Source organism: Saccopteryx bilineata, chromosome 6 (genome assembly GCF_036850765.1).
Source record: "Saccopteryx bilineata isolate mSacBil1 chromosome 6, mSacBil1_pri_phased_curated, whole genome shotgun sequence".
Classification (NCBI taxonomy): domain Eukaryota; kingdom Metazoa; phylum Chordata; class Mammalia; order Chiroptera; family Emballonuridae; genus Saccopteryx; species Saccopteryx bilineata.
This window is the reverse complement of record NC_089495.1, coordinates 195469156-195494288: the sequence shown is the minus strand read 5'-3', so window position 1 is coordinate 195494288 and position 25133 is coordinate 195469156. Positions and strand designations below refer to the sequence as shown.

Below are 25133 nucleotides of genomic sequence, written 5' to 3'. Positions count from 1 at the left end.
GGCCCTGCCCCTGGGCAGGCTGCCCAAGTCTGGGAGCCCCACGGGCTCCTTCCTGTCTCAGCCCCCAGTCGCCCGGCCCAAGACCACACGTCACGTGCTGCACAGCACCGGCCGCTGCCTTCTTTATTGAACACCAGCTCATCAGCACAGGGGGTGGGTTTCAGGTCTGCCCTGGCACGTGACCAGGAGAGAGGTGGCCGTGCCGAGGGCTGTGTGTGCAGAAATGGGCACCCAGCCTTCAAGAGTGTCAGTAGCTGACTGTGGAAACCACAGTCTTCCGGGAATAAAGGTAAGAGTGTCATTCGGGCCCCCAGAGCTGTGAAGTCTCCATGCACAGGGCGAGGACTCAGACAGGTGGCTGCAGTGTCGTCACAGATGCTGCCCTGCTGGCCAGGTCATAGAAGCAGAAAGATTAGGCCACGCACAGCACCCAGGGCCCAAAGAACCACAGGAGAGCCGGGGCAGAGCCCCTGGGGAGCCTGAGGCGCAGCGCAAGGGAATACCTTGCCAAGGCCCACGGGGAGGAGCAGAGGAGAGCTGAGACCTGGGTCTCCCTCCCTCCTGGGCGCTGGGCAGCCATGCAGACACCCCAGTTGCCAAGGCCCACGGGGAGGGGCAGAGGAGAGCTAAGACCTGGGTCTCCCTCCCTCCTGGGCGCTGGGCAGCCATGCAGACACCCCAGTTGCCAAGGCCCACGGGGAGGGGCAGAGAAGAGCTGAGACCTGGGTCTCCCTCCCTCCTGGGCGCTGGGCAGCCATGCAGACACCCCAGTTGCCAAGGCCCACAGGGAGGGGCAGAGGAGAGCTGAGACCTGGGTCTCCCTCCCTCCTGGGCGCTGGGCAGCCATGCAGACACCCCAGTTGCCAAGGCCTTCAGAAAGCCTCCCCTCAGAGTGGCCTCAAGGCAGCATTATACAGAAAATAGGCCAATCTCGTGAAAGGCTGCCACCAGCCAGGGCCCTGTAACCAGGGAGTCAGCACATGTCCTTGGCGCTCCCTGAGAGAGGGAGAAGAGGGCGGACATCTTGCTAGAGGCCCCCAGAGAGCTAAGCTGGAGGCAGGGCCGCGGCCCAGGAGCCCAGCAGGGACACACCTGCAGAGGCCGGCAGCGGCACCCCATAGGCTTTGTAGAGCTGACTCAGGAGCTCCTTCTTCTCATCTTCGGGGAGGAAACTGGACTTGGCCGCATTGATGTTCTGGAAGGGCCAGAATGGCAGACAACATGGAACCCGAGACTACGGAAGGAAGCCCCTGGCCATCCGGCGATAGTCCTCTCTCTTCCCTGGATACGGGCAGTTAAGCTCTAGTAGAAGGGACTTGTCTAAGGTCACACGGCAGCAAGGCCACGAGGCTGTGTTCCCAGAGGCACTCTGTGATGCAGCAATGTGGCAGCGAAGCTGGAGAAGCTTTGAGAGGCAGGGTAGGATGTCCGGGGCCAGAGAGAAGTGCCCGCAGGGACAGGCTTGGGGAGCTGTAACTCCTAAACACCAGGGGCTCAACCTGGGATCTGTAAGCAGCCAGAAAGTGAGCAAGATTTTCCAGCTGTCCACCCTCCTCCGGGGAAGAGGGAGGATGGCTTTCATCAGATTCCAGGGCAAGCGAGGGGTAAGACACCTGGTCCCAGGACAGCACATCACTCTGGGAAGCGTCTAACTCGAGGTCTGGCTTCGCCTGGCCTATTAAGGCCCGCCCACTCCTCATCCCCAGAGATTCTCACTCACTCCCAGGGCCCATAGTCAAGGCCAACTGGGCACACACCCACTCACCAGTCTCTTAAACTCCTCTTCGGTAAGGCCCATCTGTTTGATCATCTGGTAATCGGTGTTCATGGTAGACTTGAAGATGAGTGGGTCATCTGTGTTTATCGAGTAGTTAGCCCGATCATTTTTGAGTCTGGACATGGGGAAAAGGGGACCTTTACTCTCTGTGAGCGGTCAGTGCATAGCGCCCTACACCCCCAAGCCTCGCATCACCCTTAACCACGCCGGGACAGCTCCACGCACAGAGGAAGAAACAAGCCCAGAGAATCAGGATGGGGGGCGTGGGGCGGCCCCCTGTGTCTCCCCCTCACAGCCAGCATTCTGGGAGCCTTGTCTGCGCCCTGCCCCAGCCATCTTCAGTCCCACCGGGCTCTGCTCTTCTGGCACACCATGGAAACGGGGCACGGTCCCTGCCCATGCCCTGTTAAATCCGGTGGCCCTTCCTAGCTCTTACTGCACTCAACTTGTGTAGAGTTTTACTGGTTAGAGCATGGTCCTGATACACCAAGGTTGCAGGTTCGATCCCCAGTCAGAGCACATACAAGAATCAACCAATGAATGCGTAAGTGGAACAACGAGAATCAGTGTCTCTCTCTCTCCCTCCTCTAAAAAAAAAAAAAAAAAAAAGTGCCCAGGGGAATGCCCCAAGGTGCCAGAAGTGGAGACCACATGAGCAGGAGGGCTCCCTTTTCTGACCCACCCCCAACCCCGCCTGGGAGGCAGAAACTGGAGTGTGGAAGCCTCCCTCCCCGCAGCAGGACGTTCAGGGGCAGCTCTGCGCTGCAGGCCCTAGCTCTGCCCAGTCACGTGACAGCACCCCCCAGGGCTGGGGCCTCATAAGATGAGGATGGTAGCGCCGGCTTCCCGAGGACTCTGGCCACATGTCCTCCCACCTGGGCACTCCTGGTACAGGACTGAAAGGGCTCCGGGGCGCGAGCCTCACCGCACGACCGGGTGGTCCGTGTCCGGATTCCAGGAGCCTGTGAGGTAGCTGGACCAGGGGCAGATCTGGAAGAGCAGGCGTGGGGCTGGCACGGACACGCCCAGGCCAGGTGGACCCTTCCTCCTCTAGCCATGGGGACACTGGTCTCCCTGCTGCAGATTCCCATGAGCCTGTCCGTCCCAATCTTCACCACCACTTGGCAGCTTTAATGCCCAGTGCCCACACCAGCCCAGCTTCTCCTGGCTTCCCACCCCGGCCTCCCTCCCGGGCACCTACTTCAAAGTGCATGTTCTGCTGCTTCAGCCTGTTGTAAAGGACATCATCATCCAGGGTGTGGTATCCGTGCCCCAGCCTCTCGGTCTTGAGCCTGTCCACAGCCTGTGGAGAAGTGGGCGGGGCCCGGTGAGGGGCGGGGCGGAGCGAGGAGAAGGGTCCCGCTGCCCATGTGGCAGCCTCACCTCTTTCACCACCTCTGCGGGGCCGGCCTCTCCGGCGTGCACCGTGCGGTGAATGCCGCTCTTCACAGCCTCCTGGAAGGACAAGAGCCAGGTCATGGGGGCCCCCAGGAGGCCCCCCTAACCCCTGCAGGCCCTGCCTTCACTACCCTTTGGGTCTGAGTTTCAGCAGGCTGAACCACGCCCCCAGTCAGGCTGGCTGCCTCGGATGGGGACCTGGTCCGTTTAATTAGTTAAGTTGTAGCTTTCATTTATTAGTCGTTACGTGTCAGGCACTGTATGAAATGCTTTCTATCTGTTGTCTTTCACAACTAGTACCTATTTTACAGGTAGCTGGGGGGAACGGAGGCTCAGGGAAGTTAAGGAGCATGACCGAGGGCAGACAGCTCGGAAGTGGGAAGCCAGGCTCTGAACCGGGCAGTGATGCCCAGAGCCCCCACTCTTAAGTAACCCTGCACGTCACCCCTTCTGCAGGAGGCTCAGACGTCTGCTCCAGACAGAGGCCCAGAGAATAGTCTTGCCCCAGGTCACACAGCAAATCACAGGCAGAGACAGGCTGAAACCCAGACCCCCAACAGCAAGGAGGGTCTTGTCTTTATGCCAGATTCACCACTCAGAGCCCCACACCCAACTGAGACACGTGGGAACCCAGAGGCCTCACACTCTCCACCGTGGGGGAGACAGGCTTCCCCCACAGTCTTCCCGATCCTGTCAGCCCCTCCTTCCCCGGGCCCCACCTCGTAGGCCTTCATGTGTCCAGGGAAGAGGCTGCTCCCCTGGATGGTCTCGTCTCCGGCCAGGTCGATGCCCACCACGGTCTGGCGATACTTCTTACACAGCTCCACCACATCGTGGGACCAGCCTGGGGGTGAGATGCCCATTGGTCTCCAGCAGCAGCAGCCAGGAGAGAGATCCTTCCAGAACACTGGCTTGCTGTCCCATCCACTCACCCCTCCCACCCAGGGCCAGCACAAGACTGAGTGCCCAGTGTCCTGTCTCCAAATCCTGACTGCCACAGCCTAGCCACATGGCCTTCGGCCACCAGGGCCTTGGTTTCCTCTCTCAGAGGGAACTGCTGCTGCACAGGGTCACGGCGAGGCTTTGCCACGATCCTGTGTGCGGCTCACTGGGGACAGGGCCTATGGCCCTTCTCTCATTTGTCCCCACAAAGCCCTCACGGTAGGCTCATCCCCACTCAGATGTGGGGATGGAGGCCCACATGGTTTAACATTTAAGCTAACACAGCTCACACTGGCATTATGAAACATATTGCTAACATACTGTGGACTCGACCGGTCAAGTCATCATGCAATGTTAAACAATGGTAGTTTTCACAGGTTGTTGCAAAGACTGAAGAAAATACATGTAAGTCACTGTAGGTAGGCCCAGCATGCCAGCATGTGACTTGCCCAAGGTCACACTGTGAAGCACTCTACCTTGGGAGTTCCAGCCCTGGAGATTGGGTGTCAGTCACAAGGGAGACCCCTCAGCTCACAGAGAGCAGACCTACTCACAGGGCCCATGGCCTAGACCAGAAGAGGCCGGGCCCACAGGGTCTCAAAGGAGACCCATGGGCTGAGGAGAACCTGGCTTAGACTGTTTTCTGATTCAGACAACTGTGGATTTGAACCCCCTGCAGGCTGTAAGGCCTGGTCTTCCTAGGGAGAAAAGTTCCCGTTGTCAGGAAGTTCTGAGGCTGTCCGGAAGGGCTCTGATGACCCCAGGAAGCCCTGAGGCCCAGCTGACGGGGAGACCAGGTGCAGCCCCAGCACCAGGCCAGGAGGTTGGGGCCGGTGTCGGATGTGCAGGGCAGGGCTGAGGTCACACTCACCCGGCTCGTGGCGCATGCAGCACAGGATGGACCTCACCTTCACCTTAAAGTCTCGCTCTCCCTCCTGCAGGCCCTGGTTCACTAGGGCCACCACCTCGTCCGGGGTGAGGTCCCCTCTGCAGAGAGAGGAGTAGGAATGGGCCTGAGACAAAGGAAGGTCAAAAGGACAGTGTTGGGACTGGGACAGAGGAGGAGGGTGGGAAAGCAGAGAAGGAGGGTGGGAAGGAGGGTGGGAAAGCAGAAGCTCCCTCTCCCCACCAACCCACTGCCCATGAGAAAAGATGGAGACATCCAAGCCCTAGCATACCCCCTCCCCAACCTGGAGGATGTCCCAGCATGCGCGCACGTGCACGTGTGTGTGTGTGGTGTCAGACACAGCCTGCCCCAAGATGGAGAGCGCTGTCCCACTTGTTCACTTGTATCAGAGTCATGGCTAGAAGGGGGCAAAGCGGTTGAGTGATACCCCTTAGAGATCCCTGGGGGGTCCAGGCAAGGGGCAGGAACAGGCCTGACACTTCAGCTATGGAGTTAGAGCAGGACCCCTGCAGTCCCTGGGGAAGCAGTATTCCTAGACTGCAGGCCTGTGTCTAGGACCAGGGGTGACAAGACTCAGCCAAACGCTTTCTCTCAAGGTAGAAAATACGCCCAGGGGAGGGGTGGGACCATGCCTTTCATGACAGAGTCAAGCCCATCTTCCTGAGGCCAGGGACCTGATCAAGGAGCAAAATCAAGGTCTTGCTTGGGTCAGGGCCTCTCAACAATCTGTCCCTCGGGTCCCAGGTTGGGCCACGCTGCTATAGCCCTGGCCCAGCCCCTCCAGGCATTCACTCACTCGGCCTGGTTCCAGGGGATCGGCTGCACTTTGGAGTTGGCCAGCAGGTGTGGGCTGTAACGCACCTCCACGTACACCACACCCTCCTTGGCTTTCATCTCAACAAACTCATAGGCAATCCTTTTGACGGCCTCCCGGCAGCCCCTGGGAAGGAAAGAGAGTACTTGGGACAACCTTCTCCAATGGCCCACAGAGCTCTGGGAACAAGAAGACCATCCCCAACGCTTGGCCAATGAAACCCACTCTGGTCCCCAATCCCTTATCCTCCAGTGCCAAGCTCTGGGCTTCTGCTGGAGAAGGTCCTAGAAGCACGGCCAGTCCTATCAGCTCTACTTCCAAACTGTCTTGCCCCCACCCCCCTGCCCTGGTTCTCACCACCTCCTCTCTCACTGGCCTCCCTGTCCCCGGGCTTCCTTGTAGCCGTTCTCCCCAGAGCAGGGCTTCCCTGTAGCCGCTCTCCCCAGAGCAGCCAGAACAACTACAGATCTAATCACCGCATATTGCTCCTCTGCTCTGGACCCTAACGGCTTCCTCCATGTGGAATGAAACCCTAACTCTGTGCCCGGTCCATGAGGCCTGTATAATCCCCCCACCCCACCCCTGCCTGCTGCCTTCCTCTGACACATCCCACGAGCCCCCCACAGGCACCTTCTGTCCAAGGGGCAGCGCTCCCACACTTTGTCCAGATGTTTGCGGCTCCCGGGCCTGCATGCTCAGATGGTCCTGTGCTCCCGCTCCCTCCCCGTTTAGATCCCAGCACCAGCCTCACCACCTCAGAGAGGCCTTCCTGGATCACCTTATCTCAAAACAGCCCCTCTTGTCATTCTCCAGCCCTTCCCCTGGACTTGGTTTTCTCTCTGGCCCTTATAACCACCTGACATTGCATGTCACAAGGTTTATGAGCCAATTTTCATCTCCGCTAATAGAGTGTAGTCACCATGGGACAAGGACTCCTCCATTTGTCTTGTCACTGCTATGATCCCTCAGCCGAGGACAGAACCTGGGACATAGTAGCCACTCAGATATCTGTTGAGTGGTGGATCTGGGCCAGCAGGGAGAGAAATAAAGAGAAAAGGACACAGGCCACAGGAGCAAAAATAGACAAGCGGGATTGCATCCAATTAAAAAGCTGCTGCAGCCCTGGCTGGTTGGCTCAGCGGTGGAGCGTCAGCCCGATGTGCAGGAGTCCCAGGTTCGATTTCTGGCCAGGGCACACAGGAGAGGCGCCCATTTGCTTCTCCACCCCCTCCCCCTCTCCTTCCTCGCTGTCTCTCTCTTCCCCTCCCGCAGCAAGGCTCTATTGGAGCAAAGATGGCCTGGGCGCTGGGGATGGCCCTGTGGTCTCTGCCTCAGGTGCTGGAATGGCTCTGGTTGCAACAGAGCAACGCCCCAGAGGGGCAGAGCATCACCCCCTGGTGGGCGTGCCGGGTGGATCCCAGTTGGGCGCATGCGGGAGTCTGTCTGACTGCCTTCCCGTTTCCAGCTTTGGAAAAATGAAAAAAAAAAAAAACTTCTGCACAGCAAGGGAAGTCAACGGAGTGAGATAGTAACGTACAGAATGGGGGAAAACATTTGCAAACCACACATCTGCAAAGGCGCTAATATCCAACAGATAGCGAGAACTTCTGTAACTCAACGGCAAAAAAGCCAAATAACCCAGTTTAAAAATGGACCAAGGACCTGAGTAGACATTTCTCAACAGCAGACATATAAATGGCCAGCAGGTACAGGAAAAGGGGCCCAACATTCACTAATCCGCAGGGAAACAAAAAACTACAACGAGATTTTAACTCACACTTCTTAAGATGTCTGTTAGCAAAAAGAGAAGCCAAGATCTAACAGGTGTTGGCTAGAAAATGGAACCCTTGTTCATTGTTAGTGGGAATGTCAGTTGGTGCAGCCATTAAGGAAAACAATATGAAGGTTCCTCAAAAAATTAAGAAATAGAACTACCATATGATCCAGCGAACGCCCTTCTAGGTGTGTGTTCCAATGGAAATGACATCAGCGTCTCGGAGATCTCTGCACCCCATGCGTACTCCTTAGTCATGAAAGCCAAGACATGGAAACAACCCAAATACCCACGGAGGGATGAATGGATAAAGAAGACGTCTCACACACGCAGGAGTATTTTCAGCCTTAAAGAAGGACATCCTACCATTTGCAACACAAATTGTGCTAAGTGAAATTAGCCAGGCAGAGAAAGACAAATACTGCATGATCTCCTACGTGGAATCTAAATAAGAACTCAAAAAGCAGAAAGTAGACGGTGGTTACTAGGGACAGGAGGGCAGGGAGGGTATGAGGGAGGGGGTGGTCAAAGGGCACCAAGTTTCAGTTATGCAAGATGACAAAGTTCTGGAGATCTATTGTACAACACAGTGACGATACGTAATACCATATTGTATGCTTGAGACTTGCTAAGGAGGGCCAAGCTTAAGTGTTCTTCCCACCCAAGGGAAAGGGAACTACAGGAGGCGATGGTTATGTTAACTAGCTGATTTAATAATCATTTAACAGTGCATGTGTATATCAAAACATCAAGCTGTACACCTTAATTTCTTTTTTTTTTTTTTTTTTTACAGGGACAGAGGGATAGATAGGGACAGACAGACAGGAACGGAGAGAGAAGAGAGGATAGATAGGGACAGATAGACAGGAACAGAGAGAGATGAGAAGCATCAATCATCAGTTTTTCATTGCGACACCTTAGTTGTTCATTGATTGCTTTCTCATATGTGCCTTGACCGCGGGCCTTCAGCAGACCGAGTAACCTCTTGCTTGAACCAGCGACCTTGGGTCCAAGCTGGTGAGCTTTTTGCTTAAGCCAAATGAGCCCGCACTCAAGCTGGCGACCTCAGGCCTCGAACCTGGGTCCTCGGCATCCCAGTCTGATGCTCTATCCACTGTGCCACCGCCTGGTCAGGCTGTACACCTTAATTTCTATTGGTAAATTTTACTTCAATGAAACTAAAAAGAGGGAGAAAAGGGCACAGATGGACAAACCCAGATGGAACTCTGAGATGGGGGAGATACCAGCAACTCAGACTTGAATTCCAGTTCCCACACGTCTCTGCTGCGTGACCCCAGTCAGTCACCTTCTCTGACTCCTACCTACATCAAGGGTCACTGTGAGGACAATGAGGTAAACTGCACGAGGCTTGGCTGCAGCAGCCGGCCCAGATGAACCTGCCAGGGCTCCTGAGTGTTGATCAAAGGACAGGGGCCTGTGACCTGGCTGGAAGATCCCCCATGAAGAGTAAGAAAGGAATGGTGACTGGAACACAATGTGTGGGGGAGGCGCCCTGGGGAAATCGGCCACTCCTAGGTGGAGGGTCACAGAGCACCTGGGCCTCTGAGGACCAGGATGGGGACGGGCAGCTCTGGGGGGGGGGGAGGCAGAGAGAGGACTCATTCCACACTGTGGCCAACACTGTCCTGGGCACAGGGGATACAGCAAACAAGGTACACAAAATCCCTGCCCTCCTAGCGCCTACAGCCTAGCAAGAAAGACAGGGAAGTAAAGAAGTAAAATACAAAATATATCCTAGGTCAGATGCGACAAGTTTGCTGGATACACAGAAAGCAGGGGAGGGGGATATGGAATGGTGAGTGAGGGAACTACCATTTCCAGTGGTAAAATCAGGGGAGGCCTCAGAGAGAAAGTGATGTCTGGGCAGAGATGTGAAGGAGGCAGAGAAATGAGCCACAGGGCACCTACGGGAACAGCATTCCGGGCAGAGGGAACAGCAACCGCAGAGGACCTGAGCTCGGGGTATGTGTGGTGTGTGGTGCCTGAGGTGCCACAGGAGGCGATGTGGCTGGAGAGGGGCGAGTGGTAGGAGGTAAGGGCTTTCATCTGATATCTGCGGATGCTGGCAAGGGGGTGGCAAGTCAGGCTCATGGGCCGTGGCCCCAGATTGCCAGGCAGCTCTGTAGGAGGCGATGTCTAACGGCCTGGGTGGGCTGGACGTTCAGGAAGCTGAGTCCCGTCTGTCACGTGGCCAGAGAGGCAGGAGCTGTCTCAGGGGTGGCATGGGAGAGGTGCCTAGGCCTGCTCGTACACTCTGGTGTGGTGGGGTCTTGGGAAATGCAGCAGGTGCCTCCAGGGAGGTGGCATGCATCTCCCTGATCCAGAGGCAAGGATGGGACAGTCACTGCCTTTCAGGCTGAGCCCAAAAGCTTCCAGCAAGAACTCAGCCACCTTGCAACACATCTTCCTTCCAAGGACTCCTCACACCATTTCACCACTTATCCAGCCCACACCTGTCTGCCTCACACCTTCGGTGACCCTCCAACAACTCAGCCTGGACCCTCCTCCAAGCCTTTCCTTGAGACTAGCCCTCTGGACAATATCATACCCTCTCCGTCCCAAGGCTGGGTCCATACTTCCTCCTCCAGGCAGCCCTTCCTGACTGCCTCCAGCCCCTCTGCTTCTCCCACATCCTGAGCTCCCACAGCACTGACTGCCAAGGCTGATTGTCGCCTGCCTTGGGAAGCTCTGCCTCTTGCCAGGAAGCTCAGGTGGCATGGAGGTGAGAATCTAGGCTTCATCCCCGGCCAGCTGTGGGGTCCTGGGCAAGCCCCGTCACTCCTTGAGTCCTCATTCCCTCCTCTGGAAATGAGAAGTCCACCTAGCAGGCCTACAGATGACTACGGAAGTACAGTTCTGTGAGATGTGCATTCATCATATCCGCCTGTCTGGGATATTCTGTCATGAAAAAGTGGAAGGTATGCAAAGTGACATAAAAACACTTTATTGGCAGTGCCTGTCTGTCAATAAAGGTAGCAGTTGTCTCCACAGCGAGAGGGGCCTTGCTGAAGACAGGACTGTGTCCAGTCCGAACTCAGCAGAGGAAGTGGACAGGGTCCCCAAGCTCACTGCTGAGAGGACTGCAGCCCAGAGAGGGAATTTGCCCAACATTAGTTCATGCAAGAGTCTGGGACCAGGATCTGTGCCCTCACCCCCACCTTCTGTCACTTCTCTATACAAGTTGAAGGAATTTCCATCCATTACACCCACTTTCCAGAAGGGAAAACCGAGGCCCAGAGTGTGCCAAGCAAGTATACACTACGGTAAGAAGCAGAGCTTGGGCCCCTTGCCCCGCAGTCTGAGGTGCAGGCCTGGTGCGGACAGTCCCTCCCGGACACAGGGGTGGGCGCCGCCCAGGGCCCCAGGCTGGGACTCACGCGATGGCGGGCATGTAGTAGTTGAACTTCTCCAGGAAGCCCGGGAGGGTGAGTGGCTTGTCCATGCCGATGATGTTCTGCAGTTCCTGAGCGGTGTACGCAGGGAGGGCGACTCCCCTCTGCCTGGGGACCAAACCGGAAGGTGACGGACTGCCCGGGACCCCCTCCCCAAGGGGCCACAGCAGGGAACCCGAGCACCTCCACCCATTGGACAGATGGGGAAACTGAGGCATCGGGCATACAAAACCAGGACCAGAGTTCTTCCAGCACCTCCTGTCCACAAGGCCGTGACCAGCCAGCAGATTTCAAGGGAGGGGGCAGCGAGGGGAGCAACTGGAGTTAAAGTTTGTGTGCACGAACACACACGCACGTGCCTGGGGACTGGGAAGGTGCCAGGGCTCCAGCCCACAACTTGTCTCAGTCCCCCAAGAGTGGGTACGGCCCACTGGTCCTGTGCCAGGTCAGGGGTTATCAGGGGCAATGATTACGGGGCAGGGGGCAGGGGGCAGGGGGCAGGGGCCAGGGCAAGCGCAGGACCTCCCTCCTCCGCTCTCTGTCTGGCCGACTCATCAGAGAGGTGTGCCTGGCCCAGCATGCTGGGAGAGCACCGGGTGGGCTGCCTGTGACCTCTGAGTCCCTCTCCTCCCTGCCCACAGTCCCCCCACGCTGGACACTGCCACCTCTCAGTAAGGCCTGGCCGAGGACAGCCCTCCTGGCCTGGGGCCTCCTTCTCCGTTAGCAGCTCCGCCACCCTGGCCAGGGCGGCAGGGCACGAGGCCGCGCTGGCTCCCTCCCCGTGCACGCCCGGCCCCTCTGCCCAGCCCCCAGCCCCCAGCTCCCCGGGCAGCCTGGCGCAGTTCCCCCACTTTTCATACAAAAGAGACAAAGAGCACCAGACACTCAATAAACGCTTCAACCGGGAGAAACCAAACAAGAGACAAGAGGAGCTCTGAGGAAACAAACAGAATGCAGAAAATAGAAGAAAACTTGGAACATAAACTGAACACCCGCAAGGAGATGGAAGGACAGTACCTCCTGGAAACAAGAACAACCACTTTTTAAAACGGGGACATTTTGAAAGTAAGAAAGCAGATGGAAATGTAAAAGAATAAAGCAGCAACCATCAGGATGCAACAAAAGGGACGGCAAAGAAAGGTGGGGAAACCCTCCAGCAAGTAGAACAAACAACAAGACGGTTTTGAAGAAAGGAGCAGACAGGGAAGAGAATTAGGTGAGCAAATCAGGCCGGTCAAGCATCCAGCTATCCGCAAAGCAAGCTGACGGGAGGGGGCAGCTGCCGAGGGAAGACTGAACAAACAGAGTTGAAGTCCTCAGGGGCTCAGTTACTCAGATTCTAACATGTTTTCCTACTAAACACCTGTTCCCCAAGTCCCCTAAATAGGCCCTCTTCCCCTTCCAGTGGCCCCAGTCCTTATGAGTGCCCAGTGGGTGTCACCAGGGGCCATCCTGGTGCCCGCCACCGGTCAGCCCACTGGCCCCCATCGCTGTAAGACCCCAGGGGCAGATGGCACCTCTGGCGCTGTCCTGGCACCCACGCCTGGAGCTCAGGGCCCACCGAGCCTCCTCCCACTACCAGCCAGCCCGCTCCCAGGCCACCCTTGTGACCACGGCCTCTGCAGAGCCTGTACCAGTTGTTAAGCACTGTATTCTGGATCTCTCTCTGGGAACCCGTGGGCAGGCGACACTAAGGCTCTGGCTGCCAGATTGGCGGATACAGTGGCCACATTTGCCTTGGACGCCACCACTTCCTGTTGGGCGCCTCCTCCTAGCCATTCTCTTCCAAACCTCCTTTCATCGATTTCAACCCAGGATCCGGCAGTCCACCGTTTCCAACCCTACCTCTACACACCATCGGAGAGCCTGTGACGTGCTGGGCAGTGAATGGACAGCAGTGACAAGGCTGACCCATGCATCTGACCACCCCCGGAAGGCAGGCAGCTCCTGCCTCCTCTCCTCTGCCTTCCCCTCCCACTCCCGGGCTCCACATTTCCAGGTAAGGCTCCTCCACCTAACCACCAAACCAGAGACAGGAGCCTGCCGCCAGCTCCATCTCTCCTGTCCCCTTCCCGCCGTGGTGGGCAGTGCACCTGCAAGGCGCCTGGCCGCAGAGCGCCCAGCAAGGAGGGTGAGCTCAGGCTGTGGAGTTCGAAGTCCGCACCCTGCTGCTTGTATGGGCCCTAGCACCCAGGCAGGAGCCGTCCCCTCTAAGGACCTCCACGTCCTTGTCAGTAAAACTCGGTATTTTCCTCACAGGTACAGAGAACACATGAGGCTATCTATGTGCCCTGGGAAAGACTGCGGACTCCGAAGCTAGATGGCCTGAATTTGAATCCCAGCTCTGTTGTAAGGGCTGTGTGACCTCGGGCAAGTTACCCACCATCTCTGTGTTTACTAGGACTGACACGTGTGAGAGACACCGGTGTGGACTAAGCAGGGAGCAGTGGAAGAGGTCAGGGGTCTCCCTCAGGCTTTGTAGAATGTTAAGGGCCCAGTGCAGACTTTGGCTTTGACCCTGAGCAGGGTGGGAGGGACCGTGAGGGTTTGAGCAGGGGGGTGAGCTGATCAGATCTTGCTTTAAACACTTGTTCTGACTACAGGATTGTCGGGGCAGTAGCTGGGGGGAGGCCAGAGTGGACACCTGGAGACCCGTCAGGAGGCCATTGCAATAACCTAAATGAGGGACTGGTGGTGGCTTAGACCCGGGTGGTGACAGGAAGAGAGGACCGGATTCAGAACGGGCCTTAGAGAAAGAGCGGATGGGGTGCTGAAGGAGTCCGAGTCAGGAGATGCCCCTGGTGAGGACGGACTCGGGAAAGAAGTAACTGGGGAAGACAGAAGCCATGGAGGCCCAAATCAAAGGCAGAAAGGGGCCACTGGATGTGGCCTGGGGCATAGGTCACAGGCCAGATACTCCCTTCATCCTCCTCTTCCTCCTCCCCCACCCCACCCCGCCCTGGCCTGACCTACCCCACCAGGGAGTCCTCCAGGGCTGTCCATATCAAAGTCTGGCCAATGCCCTGCTCCCCCTGCCTACTGACCTCGGATCAAACTGCAGCTGGCACCTGCACCCCGTCTCCAAGGCCAAGGCTGTGCCCGAGACACCAGGCGACGTGGGAAATGGAAAATCCAAGCAGCCACCCCACCCTGGCGCTCTCACCGCCTTGCTGCACTAATGAGTGCTCTATGACCCCTTAATGAGCACCCCGATTAGATCCCATCTTGGCCCCCGATAACCCACCCTAACAGCCCCACCAGGGCCCGGGGGCAAGGGCTGGCGCTCCACAGTGACAAAGGACAGGCAGAGATAAGCCGAGCGACTTTACCCCACTGGCACAGCCACTGGTCATGATTAATGATGCTGTCCTTATTTGGTGCTTTTCCTGGAGTCCTGAGCTCAGCGTTTGCCTGGTTGTATTTCACCGAAACCTCTAGTGACAAGGGTACCGCTCCGGGGCAGGGACTTGGTCACAGCTGTGCTTACTTGTCGACAAGTCACTTCACCTATCATGACTCAGTTTCCTCTACGCCCATACATAGGGACAGTAATAGCACCCACTTCACCAGCTGGCTGAGGAATCGGTACGCTAACACAGGTGCGGCACTTGAAGCCGTGCTTGGGACGCAGTAATTGCGGACATACTTATATAAATTACAATGAAATCAGTAGCTGCTTCCTAGAGCAAGGTCGCTGGGCGTGTGACGAGGAGGACGGTGTCCCTGCCAGAGCTCGCTCAGGGAGTGGGAAGAGACGCCCCCGAGAATGGGGGACAAATTCCAAGGAGCAGCAGAGTCCTCCATGGAGCAGTGAGGGGCAGGTGGGTCCTTCCCGCTCCAACAAAGTGAGTGTTGGGGGAACAGTGAAGAACACAGTCCGCCGAGGGCGTGGGGGGTGGCTGAGGGGCCCCCGTCCCCCAGGTCAGCACTGGAGGAAAGCCCTACTTTTAACCTCAATCCACAGAGGCCAAGGTCACAGCAAGGAAACTGCCTGGATTTGAATCCAGATCTATTGGCCTTCAAAGTCCCTGTGCTCTTCATTGCTGGACCCAACAGAGGGGCCACCATGGGCCCTTAAGGTATAGGGATTAAGGGGTCAAGCTCCCTCTCTGGGGGGCACAGGGGACCCCGCAGCCCACCAGCATCCACGAGAGCTGAGGTGGGAGGCATGTTTTCACTTGGAAGATGCCGAGTTGGGGTCAGAGAGGGAACTACTTCACATCTCCCAGTAGGTCGTCTCCATGGTGATACAGGAAAGGTTGGGGGTCAGCTGGCCCAGTAACTCTGACTCTGCCTACTTGCTGTGTGGCATTGGGCGACTGCCTTCACTTCTCTGAGCCTGTTCTCTCCTCCGTGAGATGGGGATAGCAATACCCTCCTCCCAGTTCTCAGCCACCAGTTCTCTGCCAGAGAACAGGGAATGGTTGGGCCCTGGGAACTACTTCCACTCGTGTGTGTTTGTGTGTGTCCACGTGTAAGGTGGGGCATGCTCCCCCTGGCTCATCTGGCAACAAGAAGACAAGACTGGGAGGCACCAAAGGCAGAAGACACGGCTGTGGGCCTCTGGCTCAGAGACTAGAGACCCTTTCTTCTGGCCACGGCTGGCTCAATTCCACAGGAATAAGGCTAGAGCCCTCAAACTGGGGACTTTGCCCAAATCCCGGGGAGGAAGGCCTCTTAACTGTGGACTTACCTGCCGTAGTGTAAGATGGTTTCAGGCCTGATGGACCCATCTAGGTGGACATGCAATTCTACCTGCAAAGGGCAAAGGGGAGACAGAGAGCGAACACACTATGAACACCTGAAGGACTTTTCAGAGAGTTAGTGTTAACATTAACCATTATCACCATTAGTCATTACTTACTAGACACTTACATACACTCACTAAACTCTACACACACCATCTTGTTTAATCCTTATCTGTGGGATTGATTTGTTTCTCAATATCTTTCACAGTTGACAATACTGAAGTTCAGAGAGGTTAAATATGATAACCTGTCCAAGGTCACACAGCAAGCCAGTCATGCAAGCAGGAACCCAGCCTGCTTAACCACAATAAGGGACAGAGCCAGTATTCCAACCTGAGCCTAGTTCTGAAGCTGATGCTGCTAAACACGAGGCCAGCCAGGTTCCCTAGGCGCTACCAGCCCCAGCCACCACACAGGCGGCTCCTGCCCTCAGACAGCTCAGCAGACGAACTCCAACTCCAACCACAGGGCTGGCCACAGACTTCCTGGGCTAGTGAGTCACATGACGTATTTCAGAAATCAGGCTCCATTTTCAAAAGCAGGTGTTACTTAAGCATAGCTTCTCAGGAACCGATACGAAAGCAACACGAGACCTTTCTGGGACTTGAGAAAGGACACTAGATACTTGGCCATCTGGGGGATCATCTCCCCACCAACACTCTGCACACAAAGCCTAGAATTTAGGGACAGGGGTTTGGGACAGCCGGTCAGGCTGACTCCCAGCTCTGCCCGCCCCCCTCCGTGTGACTAAGACACTCAACCTCTGAGCCTCGGTTTCCTCCACTGAAAAACAGCAGGAGAGAACTGCTCCCTGTCCAGGACGATCGTGAGGATACAGACAGACAGTGGGGATGGATGGAGGCGGCCCCCCGGAGCCCCTGCCTCTCGGGTGTTTCCCATGCGCTGTTGAGAGAAGCGGAGCAGGCACTGGCAGTCAACAGGAAGGTGCCTTTGTCATCTGCCTGTTCCCGGTCACGGAGGACACTTTTCCCAGCCGTGGGGGAGAGCGAGAAAACACCCACTGACATCTCCACCAGGGTGGGGCCTTCTCTGGAATCCAGGGACGTGGACAAGAAGGGAGCCGCTCTGGCTACCGTGACTGGCAGGGAGTATCTCGGAACACGCACGGAGCTGCCTCCTGGGGAGGAAACCCGGCCCAGGCCCCGGAGGCCGGCGGGGACGAGCCGCCAGCCCCCCTTCCGGCAGCACAGCCGCGGCATCAGATCTCCCAGATGCCGTCCAGCCGGCACAGGACCAAGCAGCGCTCACACCCGGGCTGGGCGTCACCTGAGCTGTCGGGTTCTCAGACGAAACGAGCCCGCTGCCCGCTCAGGCCCACGTTTACAGGCTGCCAAAGACTGCTCAGCATCGAGAACACTGACCCTTCTGGCCAGGGACCTGCCAACCAGCTGGGTGACTTTGGACAGGGGACCTCAGCTCTCGGAGCCTCCTTTTTATCCTTAACCCTCTTCATGGCTGTGGCGAGGATCCAGCTAGAAGAGAGGCAGGGCTGCCTTGTGGTTAGAGCTGGACTCGCAGCTCCTCGACTCGCTCTCTGGGTGACCTGGGTGTTCCTGTCTGTCCCACAGGGAAGAGAACGTGCCTTCCTCTCAGGCTCTGCGGGGTTAACCATGTGGAGGCACGCAGGGCGCTTAGCATAGAGCAAACACTAGCTCCTCAGCTAGGGGTCCCGCATTTACTAGACTGTTGGGGCGGTGCTGGGAACAGAGAGGCCAGGTAAAGGCACAGAGGCCTGCTCCGGTGACGCGTAGGGAGAGAGACATGAAGTGTCCTGTTGATGAATGTACAAGCCGTGACAGCTCCTTGTGAAGCGCACACACAGCCCGATGAAAGAACTAAAAAAAGAGGGAACCTTGCCCAGCCAGCAGGCCCCGGGGCTCCCCGGAGAAAGCAGATCTTGAGCGAAGAGCTGAAGGATGCAGACCCAAGTGAGGAGGGAGATGGGAAGGACATTCCCGGCAGAGGGAACAGCATGTGCTAAGTGTCTAAATCAGGACGCAGTCAGGGAATTGGTTCAAGTAAAGAGAATGAGGGTGGTGGTGAGATGAAGCCAGAAAGTCAGGGGGGTAGAAGGCCGAGATCCCACACGTCAGTTAATGGGATCTACTGAAGAGGTTTTTTCTTAGTCTTTTTTTTTTTTTTTATTCAATTTAGAGAGGAGAGAGAGAGACAGAGAGAGAGAGAGAGAGAGACAGAGAGAAGAGGGGGAGGAGCTGGAAGCATCAACTCCCATATGTGCCTTGACCAGGCAAGCCCAGGGTTTCAAACCAGTGACCTCAGCATTTCCAGGTCGATGCTTTATCCACTGCGCCACCACAGGTCAGGCCACTGAAGAGTTTTAAAAGCTTTTTCTCCTGCTGCGTGGTGGACAGGGTGGAGGGGGCAAGAACAGGAGACAGAGAGCAGGCACAGGAGTCCGGAGGGAAGATGCGCAGTACCCAGAACTCCTACAGCGTCAGACACAGCAGGTGCTCAGTGAGCAGGAGCTGCCCCTGCAGCTCTGCGCGGCAGGGAGGGCTGAGACACAGGCAGGAGGCAAGAGCACCGCTGGGGAGAGAGAAGGCAGAGCTGGCCTGCCGACCGCACCTCACAGGTCCACCCTCCATGGGGTTCCTGGGAAGCTAGACACAGTTCAGGGGAGAAGCAGAGGCAGAAGCCACCTCCACGTGCAGCCCAAGCTCAGGCAGGCCTCCCAACGTACTTCCCGGAAAACCGCGACGACCCACGGAGAAGTGTCAGCCCATCCCAGATGACGATGGGGTACAAGCTCGGAGACTGCAATGGGGACCCTGTTCCACAGACCCCATTCAGAGAAAAGGAACAGCAGTAGCTTCTGACTTATCTACCAGGTGCTAGACAATCTACATGCATCATCTTATTTCATCCTTACAATCAGGAAGGTTGGGACTTTGCGCCCATTTTATAGATGGGGAAACTGAGGCTCAAAGAAGTAAGGACAAACAGTCAGTGATGGAATCAGGATTTGAGCCCAGGCCTGTGTCTACAGGCCTGGCCTCCAATAGAAATAATAAAGAAATAATAGCAGTTGCCTATTATCAGACCTTTTGTCTCATGTCATCCTAACCCCTTGGCAAAGGCACGCATTAGCACCATCTGGACTTGCCAGGCTAGACTCGGAGACATACAGTGACCTGCCCAGGATTACACAGATCTCCTTAGTGGCAGACCCGGGTTGAAAGCCAAGTCTCCCCAACTTTAAGCCCAAGTCCTGCCCACGCGCAAGGCCACCCCACTCCCTGGCACTGCACCAGGCCTCCCGGCCAGGAAGCTCCTGCTCCCTGCTCTATCCACGCTCTCCGTGAGGCTGACTCGCAGTCAGAACTGCAGGAAATCCTCCCAGGGCTGACCAGGAAGCAGCCCCAGTTACCAACAAATATTTATGAATGAGCATCCTGGGGGTATGAGGAAGCACGCTGGGTCTTTGCTCTTGGGAAATGCCAGCCAGACGAGCGAGGTCTAGGGAGGCGCCTTCACTTGCCCGCGGTCACCCATGGTGGCAGTAGCAGAGCCAGGATGGAGACCAGCTCTTGGACTCCTGGGCTGGAAACTCCCAGATCTTTTCATCCCACCAATTTTTAAGTTCCTTTACTATGTCTGTCTCCCCGACGATTAGTTCCCCGAAAGCAGGGACTGTGCGTCCTCATCCCATACCCTCAGGGCTCAGGACAGTGTCCAGCATGGTGAAAGGTACTCAGTAGGTGTTGGAGCTTTTTCTTTTCTGTCCTAGGTCAGCAGTACTGCGTCCTCTCCCTGGCTGGAGAAGGGGCTGACCTACCAGTCTCTGGCCTGGTCAAGACTCGAGACGGGGCAGAGTAGCCAGGATGCCTGACCATCCCTGGAACACGGGCACTACTGTCAGAACCTGGATAAGCCACAGTGACCACTGTGGGGCAGACATCCCCTCCCTTCCTAGCCCTGCTTTTGGCGATGAGCTGGGCAGTGCCAGGGGACAGGGCCACCATAGCTTCTCAGCTGACTTTCAGAGTAAGAGGAGGAGATAGAGCAATCCCGAGGCTGACAAATAGTTTCTGCCACACCTCCTCCAGGAAGTCCTCTATGCTCAGCCCCATCTGGGCTCCTGCAACTCTGAGGCGCAGAGGGGAGAGGGGAGAGCAGTCACTCAGTGCCTCCTCCTGACTGGAAGCCTGTCTGAGCTGTTGCCGCTGTGAGCTTCCCCAGAGGTTTCACAGAAGGCAAGACATCCATGGGGCAATAACTTCAGAACACAACAGGGTTATCCCATTTTATAGGTGAGGAAAGTGAGGCTCACAAAGATTAAGGAACTTGTCTTAGGTCATAGGTTAATGAGTGCCACAGCCATGGACTCTAAAGCTGAAAGTTGCAACCGTAACCCTTCACCCAGGATATCAGCGCTGAGTCAGCCCGTGCCGGTAAAATCTGAACTGAATGGTTAATAATCATGATAAGGACATACTTGGTGTTTTACACAGGGTGGATCAGAATATGAGCTCCGTTTTAACATGGGCCAACTGAGGCACAACGAAGCAACTCACTCAAGCTCCCACAATGAACAGTGGGGAAATCAGCCCTCGGACCCAAGGCAGCCTGGCCCCAGCTGCTACCCAAGTGTAAGCTCCTCACTGGCCTCCCTCTGTGGTCAAAAGGACCCCAGAGGCTGTTCCCTCCCAACCCGGCTGCTCTGGGGCCACAGGACCCTAAAGGGCAGGGGTAAGCCAGACCCCAGCACTCAAACTCCACTTTGGCGCCTCTGGGCTAACTCTTCTCCCCTGTTCAAAGTCAGGCCACAGTCCTACCCTTCCCTGCTGTAGGGACACTCCCTAGGTCAACTGGGCAGGTGGACGGGTTTCTCCCTGCTCACAGGGCCCCTTCCCACCCAGATCAAGCCCTCCTGGGGTCAGATAGGAAATCAGGAGGCTGACCGCCACCCCCGGCTTCTGCCTTGCTGTGTGACCAGACACCACACTTCCCCTCTCTGGTCCTCGCTTCCTCCTAACAGAAGCTTCCATGACATCCAACCTCTGTTCTCCCCCTCCCAGCTGCCATGTGGTGAGTTGTAACAGGTAAGGCAGGCTCTTCCCAGGGGCATTTTAACAGGTGGTTCTGATAACCAAAAAAGCACTGAAAGAGCAAGGCAGTGCTGATGGTGGGTTTTACAGCAGGAAGACAGAGACATGGCAGACGGGGAGGCCCCCAGAGCCCACAGCAGCCCCCGGCAGACGGGCAGCCCCCCCAGAGCCCACAGCAGCCCCCACTGCAGTCCCCGGCAGACGGGCAGCCCCCCAGAGCCCACAGCAGCCCCCGGCAGACGGGCAGCCCCCCCAGAGCCCACAGCAGCCCCCACTGCAGTCCCCGGCAGACGGGCAGCCCCCCAGAGCCCACAGCAGCCCCCAGTAGACGGGCAGCCCCCCAGAGCCCACAGCAGCCCCCACTGCAGTCCCTGGGAGGAAACGCAGACTCGGGGTCTGCTGCTCGCCAGCCGGGCACTCCTAGGCACCAAGCAGCAGAGCAGTTTCCACCAAGACCCCATGAATTTGGTGTTACCAGCCCGTTTTAGAGAAGGAAGATGGAGTCCTGGCTGGGTAGCTCAGTAGGATAGAGCGTCATCCTGATACACAAACATTGCAGGTTAAATCCCTGGTCAGGGCCACACAAGAATCAACCAATGAACGAATAAGTGGAACGAATCAATGTTTCTCTCCACCCCACCCCAAAAGCACTAACAACAAAAGAAACAGTTTAGAAACCACTATTCTGACTTGGCCTGCTCACTCAGCGCTCAGATTTTGAGTAGACTTGGGCAAGTCATTTTAGCTCTCCAGACCTCAGCCTCCTCTATAAATTGGGTTGAAAACATCTGCCTTGGAGGCCAGAGCCGCACACCAGGTGCCGGCTGAGGGGCTGCAGTGGCGCAGACCGGCCCGGACGGGCAAGCTGGAGAAGGTGCCGTGCGGGCAGGACGCTGAGGACCAGGGTGGCCTGGTCGAGGTGGCAGACACGTCTCCATGAAGCTGGAATACCAGAATAAAAGACTTCATTGCGTGTTTTCGTACAGGAATTCCCTGCTCACTGCTGGGCACTCTTCAGCTCGGGGTGCCAAAGAAGGAACCCTCTCTGTAGCGTTTTACACCTCCGGTAACACCCCATCCATCGGGAGCACTGTCCCCGTCATGGGACTGTCCCCATCATGGGACCGACGAAGCAGCTGAAGGGAATGATCAAGCCCAGGTGTTTGATGGCAACCACTGTGGTGCTCTTATGTCCTGCACTCGCCCTGGGCTGCCTTTTGGGGACATAACAAGGGGCTGGCCCTCATCTCCTGCATGTTGCAGTCTTTGGCCCTCACTTGGTACAGCCTTTCTTGTAAAATTGGTTTTAGAGAGAGAGGAAGAGAGAGAGAGAGATAAACATCAATTTGTTGTTCCATTCTTTTTATGCATTCACTGGTTGATTTTTTATGTGGCCTGACCAGGGATCGAACCTGCAACCTAGCATATCGGAAGGAGGTTCTAACTGTGTTACCTGGTAGTATAGTGTGTCTTACACGACACGGCCAGTTCGCAAAGCTTGGGGAGGCACTGTGGACGGATACCAGTCCTCTCGCTCCCAGACACGCTCCTCTCCTCTTGCTGAAGTGCATTTGTGTGACCCCAACATTAGCACAATCGAAGGGGTGGGTTCTGTATTTCCCAGAGAGGAATCTTCCTCAGTACCCCTTTCTTCTTTGGGTTGTTCCTCTGAATTCCCATATTCTCATAGGTAAAAAACCACATTAAGCAGCAAAAAAAGAAAGAAGGAAGGAAATATCTGCCTGGTCAGGTTGTCCAGAGGATTCTGTGAGATAAGTCACAGAAGGTACCAGACACTTACAAACATTCAAATGACAGCTATTATTATTATTAAAACACCAGGCATGTGACCAGCACTGCCCAACCTGGCGAAGAACTCCTGAGTGCCATGGCATTTTCCAGCTTGCCACTTTGTACTTCCTTCAGTGCCCAACAGGTGCTCAGGAAGCTTTTGCTGGAATGACATAATGAAACCAGGTAGGCAGCTGACTATGATCTCGCTGCCTCAAGTGCTGTCCGTGGACCAGCCGAATGAACATCACCTGGGAGCCTGTCAGCAGTGTAGCATCTCAGCGCTCACCCTGGAGCTCCTGATCCAGAGTGGGAATGTTAACGAAGTCAGGTGATTTGAGTACACACTCAAGTTTGGAAAGCTCTGCTCTGCCTTCTTACAACTGGTCAGGGCCTGTGCCTGGGCCTCACCTGGAGGTAGGAATGAGCAGCTAGAACGCCCTGCCCCTGGGGCTCTGGCATCTCCACCCCCAAAGGCTTCTTCTGCAGAGGCGGTTCTGGGAAGCTAACTAGGGGCACAGGATTGTGAAGACAGTCCCCTGGGCTCAAACTCGCTTGACTACTGTGATTTTACTAACCTAGTTCATCACTGTGCCTGTTCCTTTGTCTATAAAACAGGAGGACACCAGCTACCTCACAGAGTCATTGTCAGAATCAAATGAATTAATGCAGGTAATGTGTTCAGAATAGTGCCCGGTACCGACCACTAACTCAGCTCAATACCCACCAGCTGCTAACAGCAGTAGTGAGTGACCTGCCCCACCCACGGGAGGGCTCTGGTCCCTGTGGCTGAGACTCATGTTCCCTCTGGCAACCCTGCCAGCTCAGACACGTTCCCTCCTCCTGAGATTATCCAATTTACCACACCTCATGTACATAATGGGTGACCTCTGGATACCACTACAAAGGGGGTCGGGCATTTCCCATGTGTGGAAACAGAGGCCCAGAGAGGAGAAACGGCCTGCTAGCTTGAATCGGGAGGACTGGTGAGGCAAAAATTAGGGATGACTGTGACAGTTGCTCCCCCACGGGGCTGTCAGAAGAGTGCTGCAAAGACCAAACTGGTGCAGAGAGCAGAAACCTGCAGAAGTGCTACCTCCTCGTTATCTCCTAACTCCCACTTCCCTCCCGATCAACGGTGTTCGTCTACTGTTGTGGGGTTCATATCAGAGTAAGGTGGTTCCCCAGCCCAAGGGTAGAGGGAATTCAAACAGTTAAAAAATTTAAAAAGAAAAAGAAAAGCTTTCAAAGGAAAGAACCACTAACGATGGGGCAGCCATTCAGACAAGGTGTGAAGGAGGCATTCGGGAAGGGCGGGCAGAAGTGCTTCCTCAGCACTGGGCAGGAAGTAGCTGAGCTGTGCCCTGTGGTGGGGGCATCAGCGGTGGGCAGGAGCGGGGAGCTAGGCCTTACCTCCTCAGAGTCCCCCTTTCTTCCCCTCTCCACTGCACACGCGCGCGCGCACGCACACAGGATTTTCATCTGCCATCAACACACCTGTTTTTCAGATGGGTAAGTCGAGACAGACAGAAACTTACACCTTCCCCTGACCCACCAGCGGTCTCCAATCCCACAAGCTGATCCGCTCTGCTGGGCAGACTTTTGGGTGGCTTCCCTCCCTGAATGAAGCTCAGTGCTCTGAGGCCCACCAAGTGGGCCTGGACTCTTCCTGGACCCCTCCCCCCATTCCAAGACACCACAGCTGGGGGGGAGGAGAAACAAGAGAGTTATCTATCTCTTGGGCCAGTAGCCCCCCAGATCTTACCAGAGCTCAAGGCCTAAGGCCCACCCGAATCTTCTGCCTCTATCTCTGGCATGACTCACCGTTCGTCCCACAGGCACAGCCACAGACGGACAGACGGACTCCTTGGCATGGGCAGAACCACCAGTGTTAGAGCATGAAGCTCTTTACATTCATAGAGTGCTCAGTACACACTACTCAACGCTAGATACCTTTGGTTGTGGACGCCGGGTCCCAGGCCCCGCTTACAGCTGAGGTTCAGGAGGTGGAACGCCCCTGCCCCCCTGCCTAGGCTCACACAGCTGCTCAGCCCCTGCGGTGCTAGGGTGCCCATTTGACAGACGGTGAAACTGAGACCCAGAGGTGCCAAATCAGCAGCAGAAGCAGAAGTCAGAGGCCAGCCAGGGTGCCTCCAGATTCAGGACCCTCCCGCCCGCACTGTCTCACTAAACAGCCTGGAGGCGGACGAGGGCCCGCGCTGAGGGAAGAAAGCGCCTGCGGGGGCTCCGTTCGCTCAGCCCCTAAGCCCTTCCGCCAGAAGGGAGCCAGAACCCGGCCCCCGAGCCCCGGCCCGCGCTCACTTTGGGCTTGTCGAAGGCGGGCGTCTGGGCCATGGTGCCACGCGTGCACTCCGGCGCTGCTCTGTCCGCTGAGTGCTGGTGGCCCACCGCAGAGTAGGAGGCCGCCCGGTTCCCCTGCTGCCCCGCAGTAATCGCGGCCCTCCACACCCGTTTTAAC

General features: G+C 56.4%; 1 protein-coding gene across 2 annotated transcripts; it reads right to left on the bottom strand.

Moving 5' to 3' along the window:
• Positions 1–77: 77 nt before the first annotated feature.
• On the bottom strand, positions 78–25133 carry ADA (adenosine deaminase). 2 transcript variants are annotated; one of them, XM_066235911.1, is made up of 12 exons: positions 24977–25133; positions 15719–15780; positions 11011–11133; positions 5821–5964; positions 4989–5104; positions 3895–4019; positions 3161–3232; positions 2979–3080; positions 2703–2767; positions 1766–1892; positions 1093–1195; positions 78–386 (listed from the first exon to the last, which is right to left on the bottom strand). In XM_066235911.1, exons 1-12 carry the CDS (start codon positions 25007–25009, stop codon positions 370–372), a joined length of 1089 nt encoding a protein of 362 aa, XP_066092008.1. In that variant the 5' UTR covers positions 25010–25133; the 3' UTR covers positions 78–369. The 2 variants fall into 2 exon arrangements, with proteins under 2 accessions (XP_066092008.1, XP_066092009.1); XM_066235912.1 differs by having other exon boundaries at positions 78–383.

Excerpts from the sequence above, each read along its gene's own strand:
- ADA (XM_066235911.1), bottom strand. The coding sequence starts at position 25,009 with ATGGCCCAGACGCCCGCCTTCGACAAGCCCAAA. Across the intron at positions 5,105-5,820 it reads ATCCCCTGGAACCAGGCCGA|AGGGGACCTCACCCCGGACG; the intron begins GTGAGTGAATGC and ends CTCTCTCTGCAG. Across the intron at positions 2,768-2,978 it reads AGCAGAACATGCACTTTGAA|ATCTGCCCCTGGTCCAGCTA; the intron begins GTAGGTGCCCGG and ends CTGCTCTTCCAG.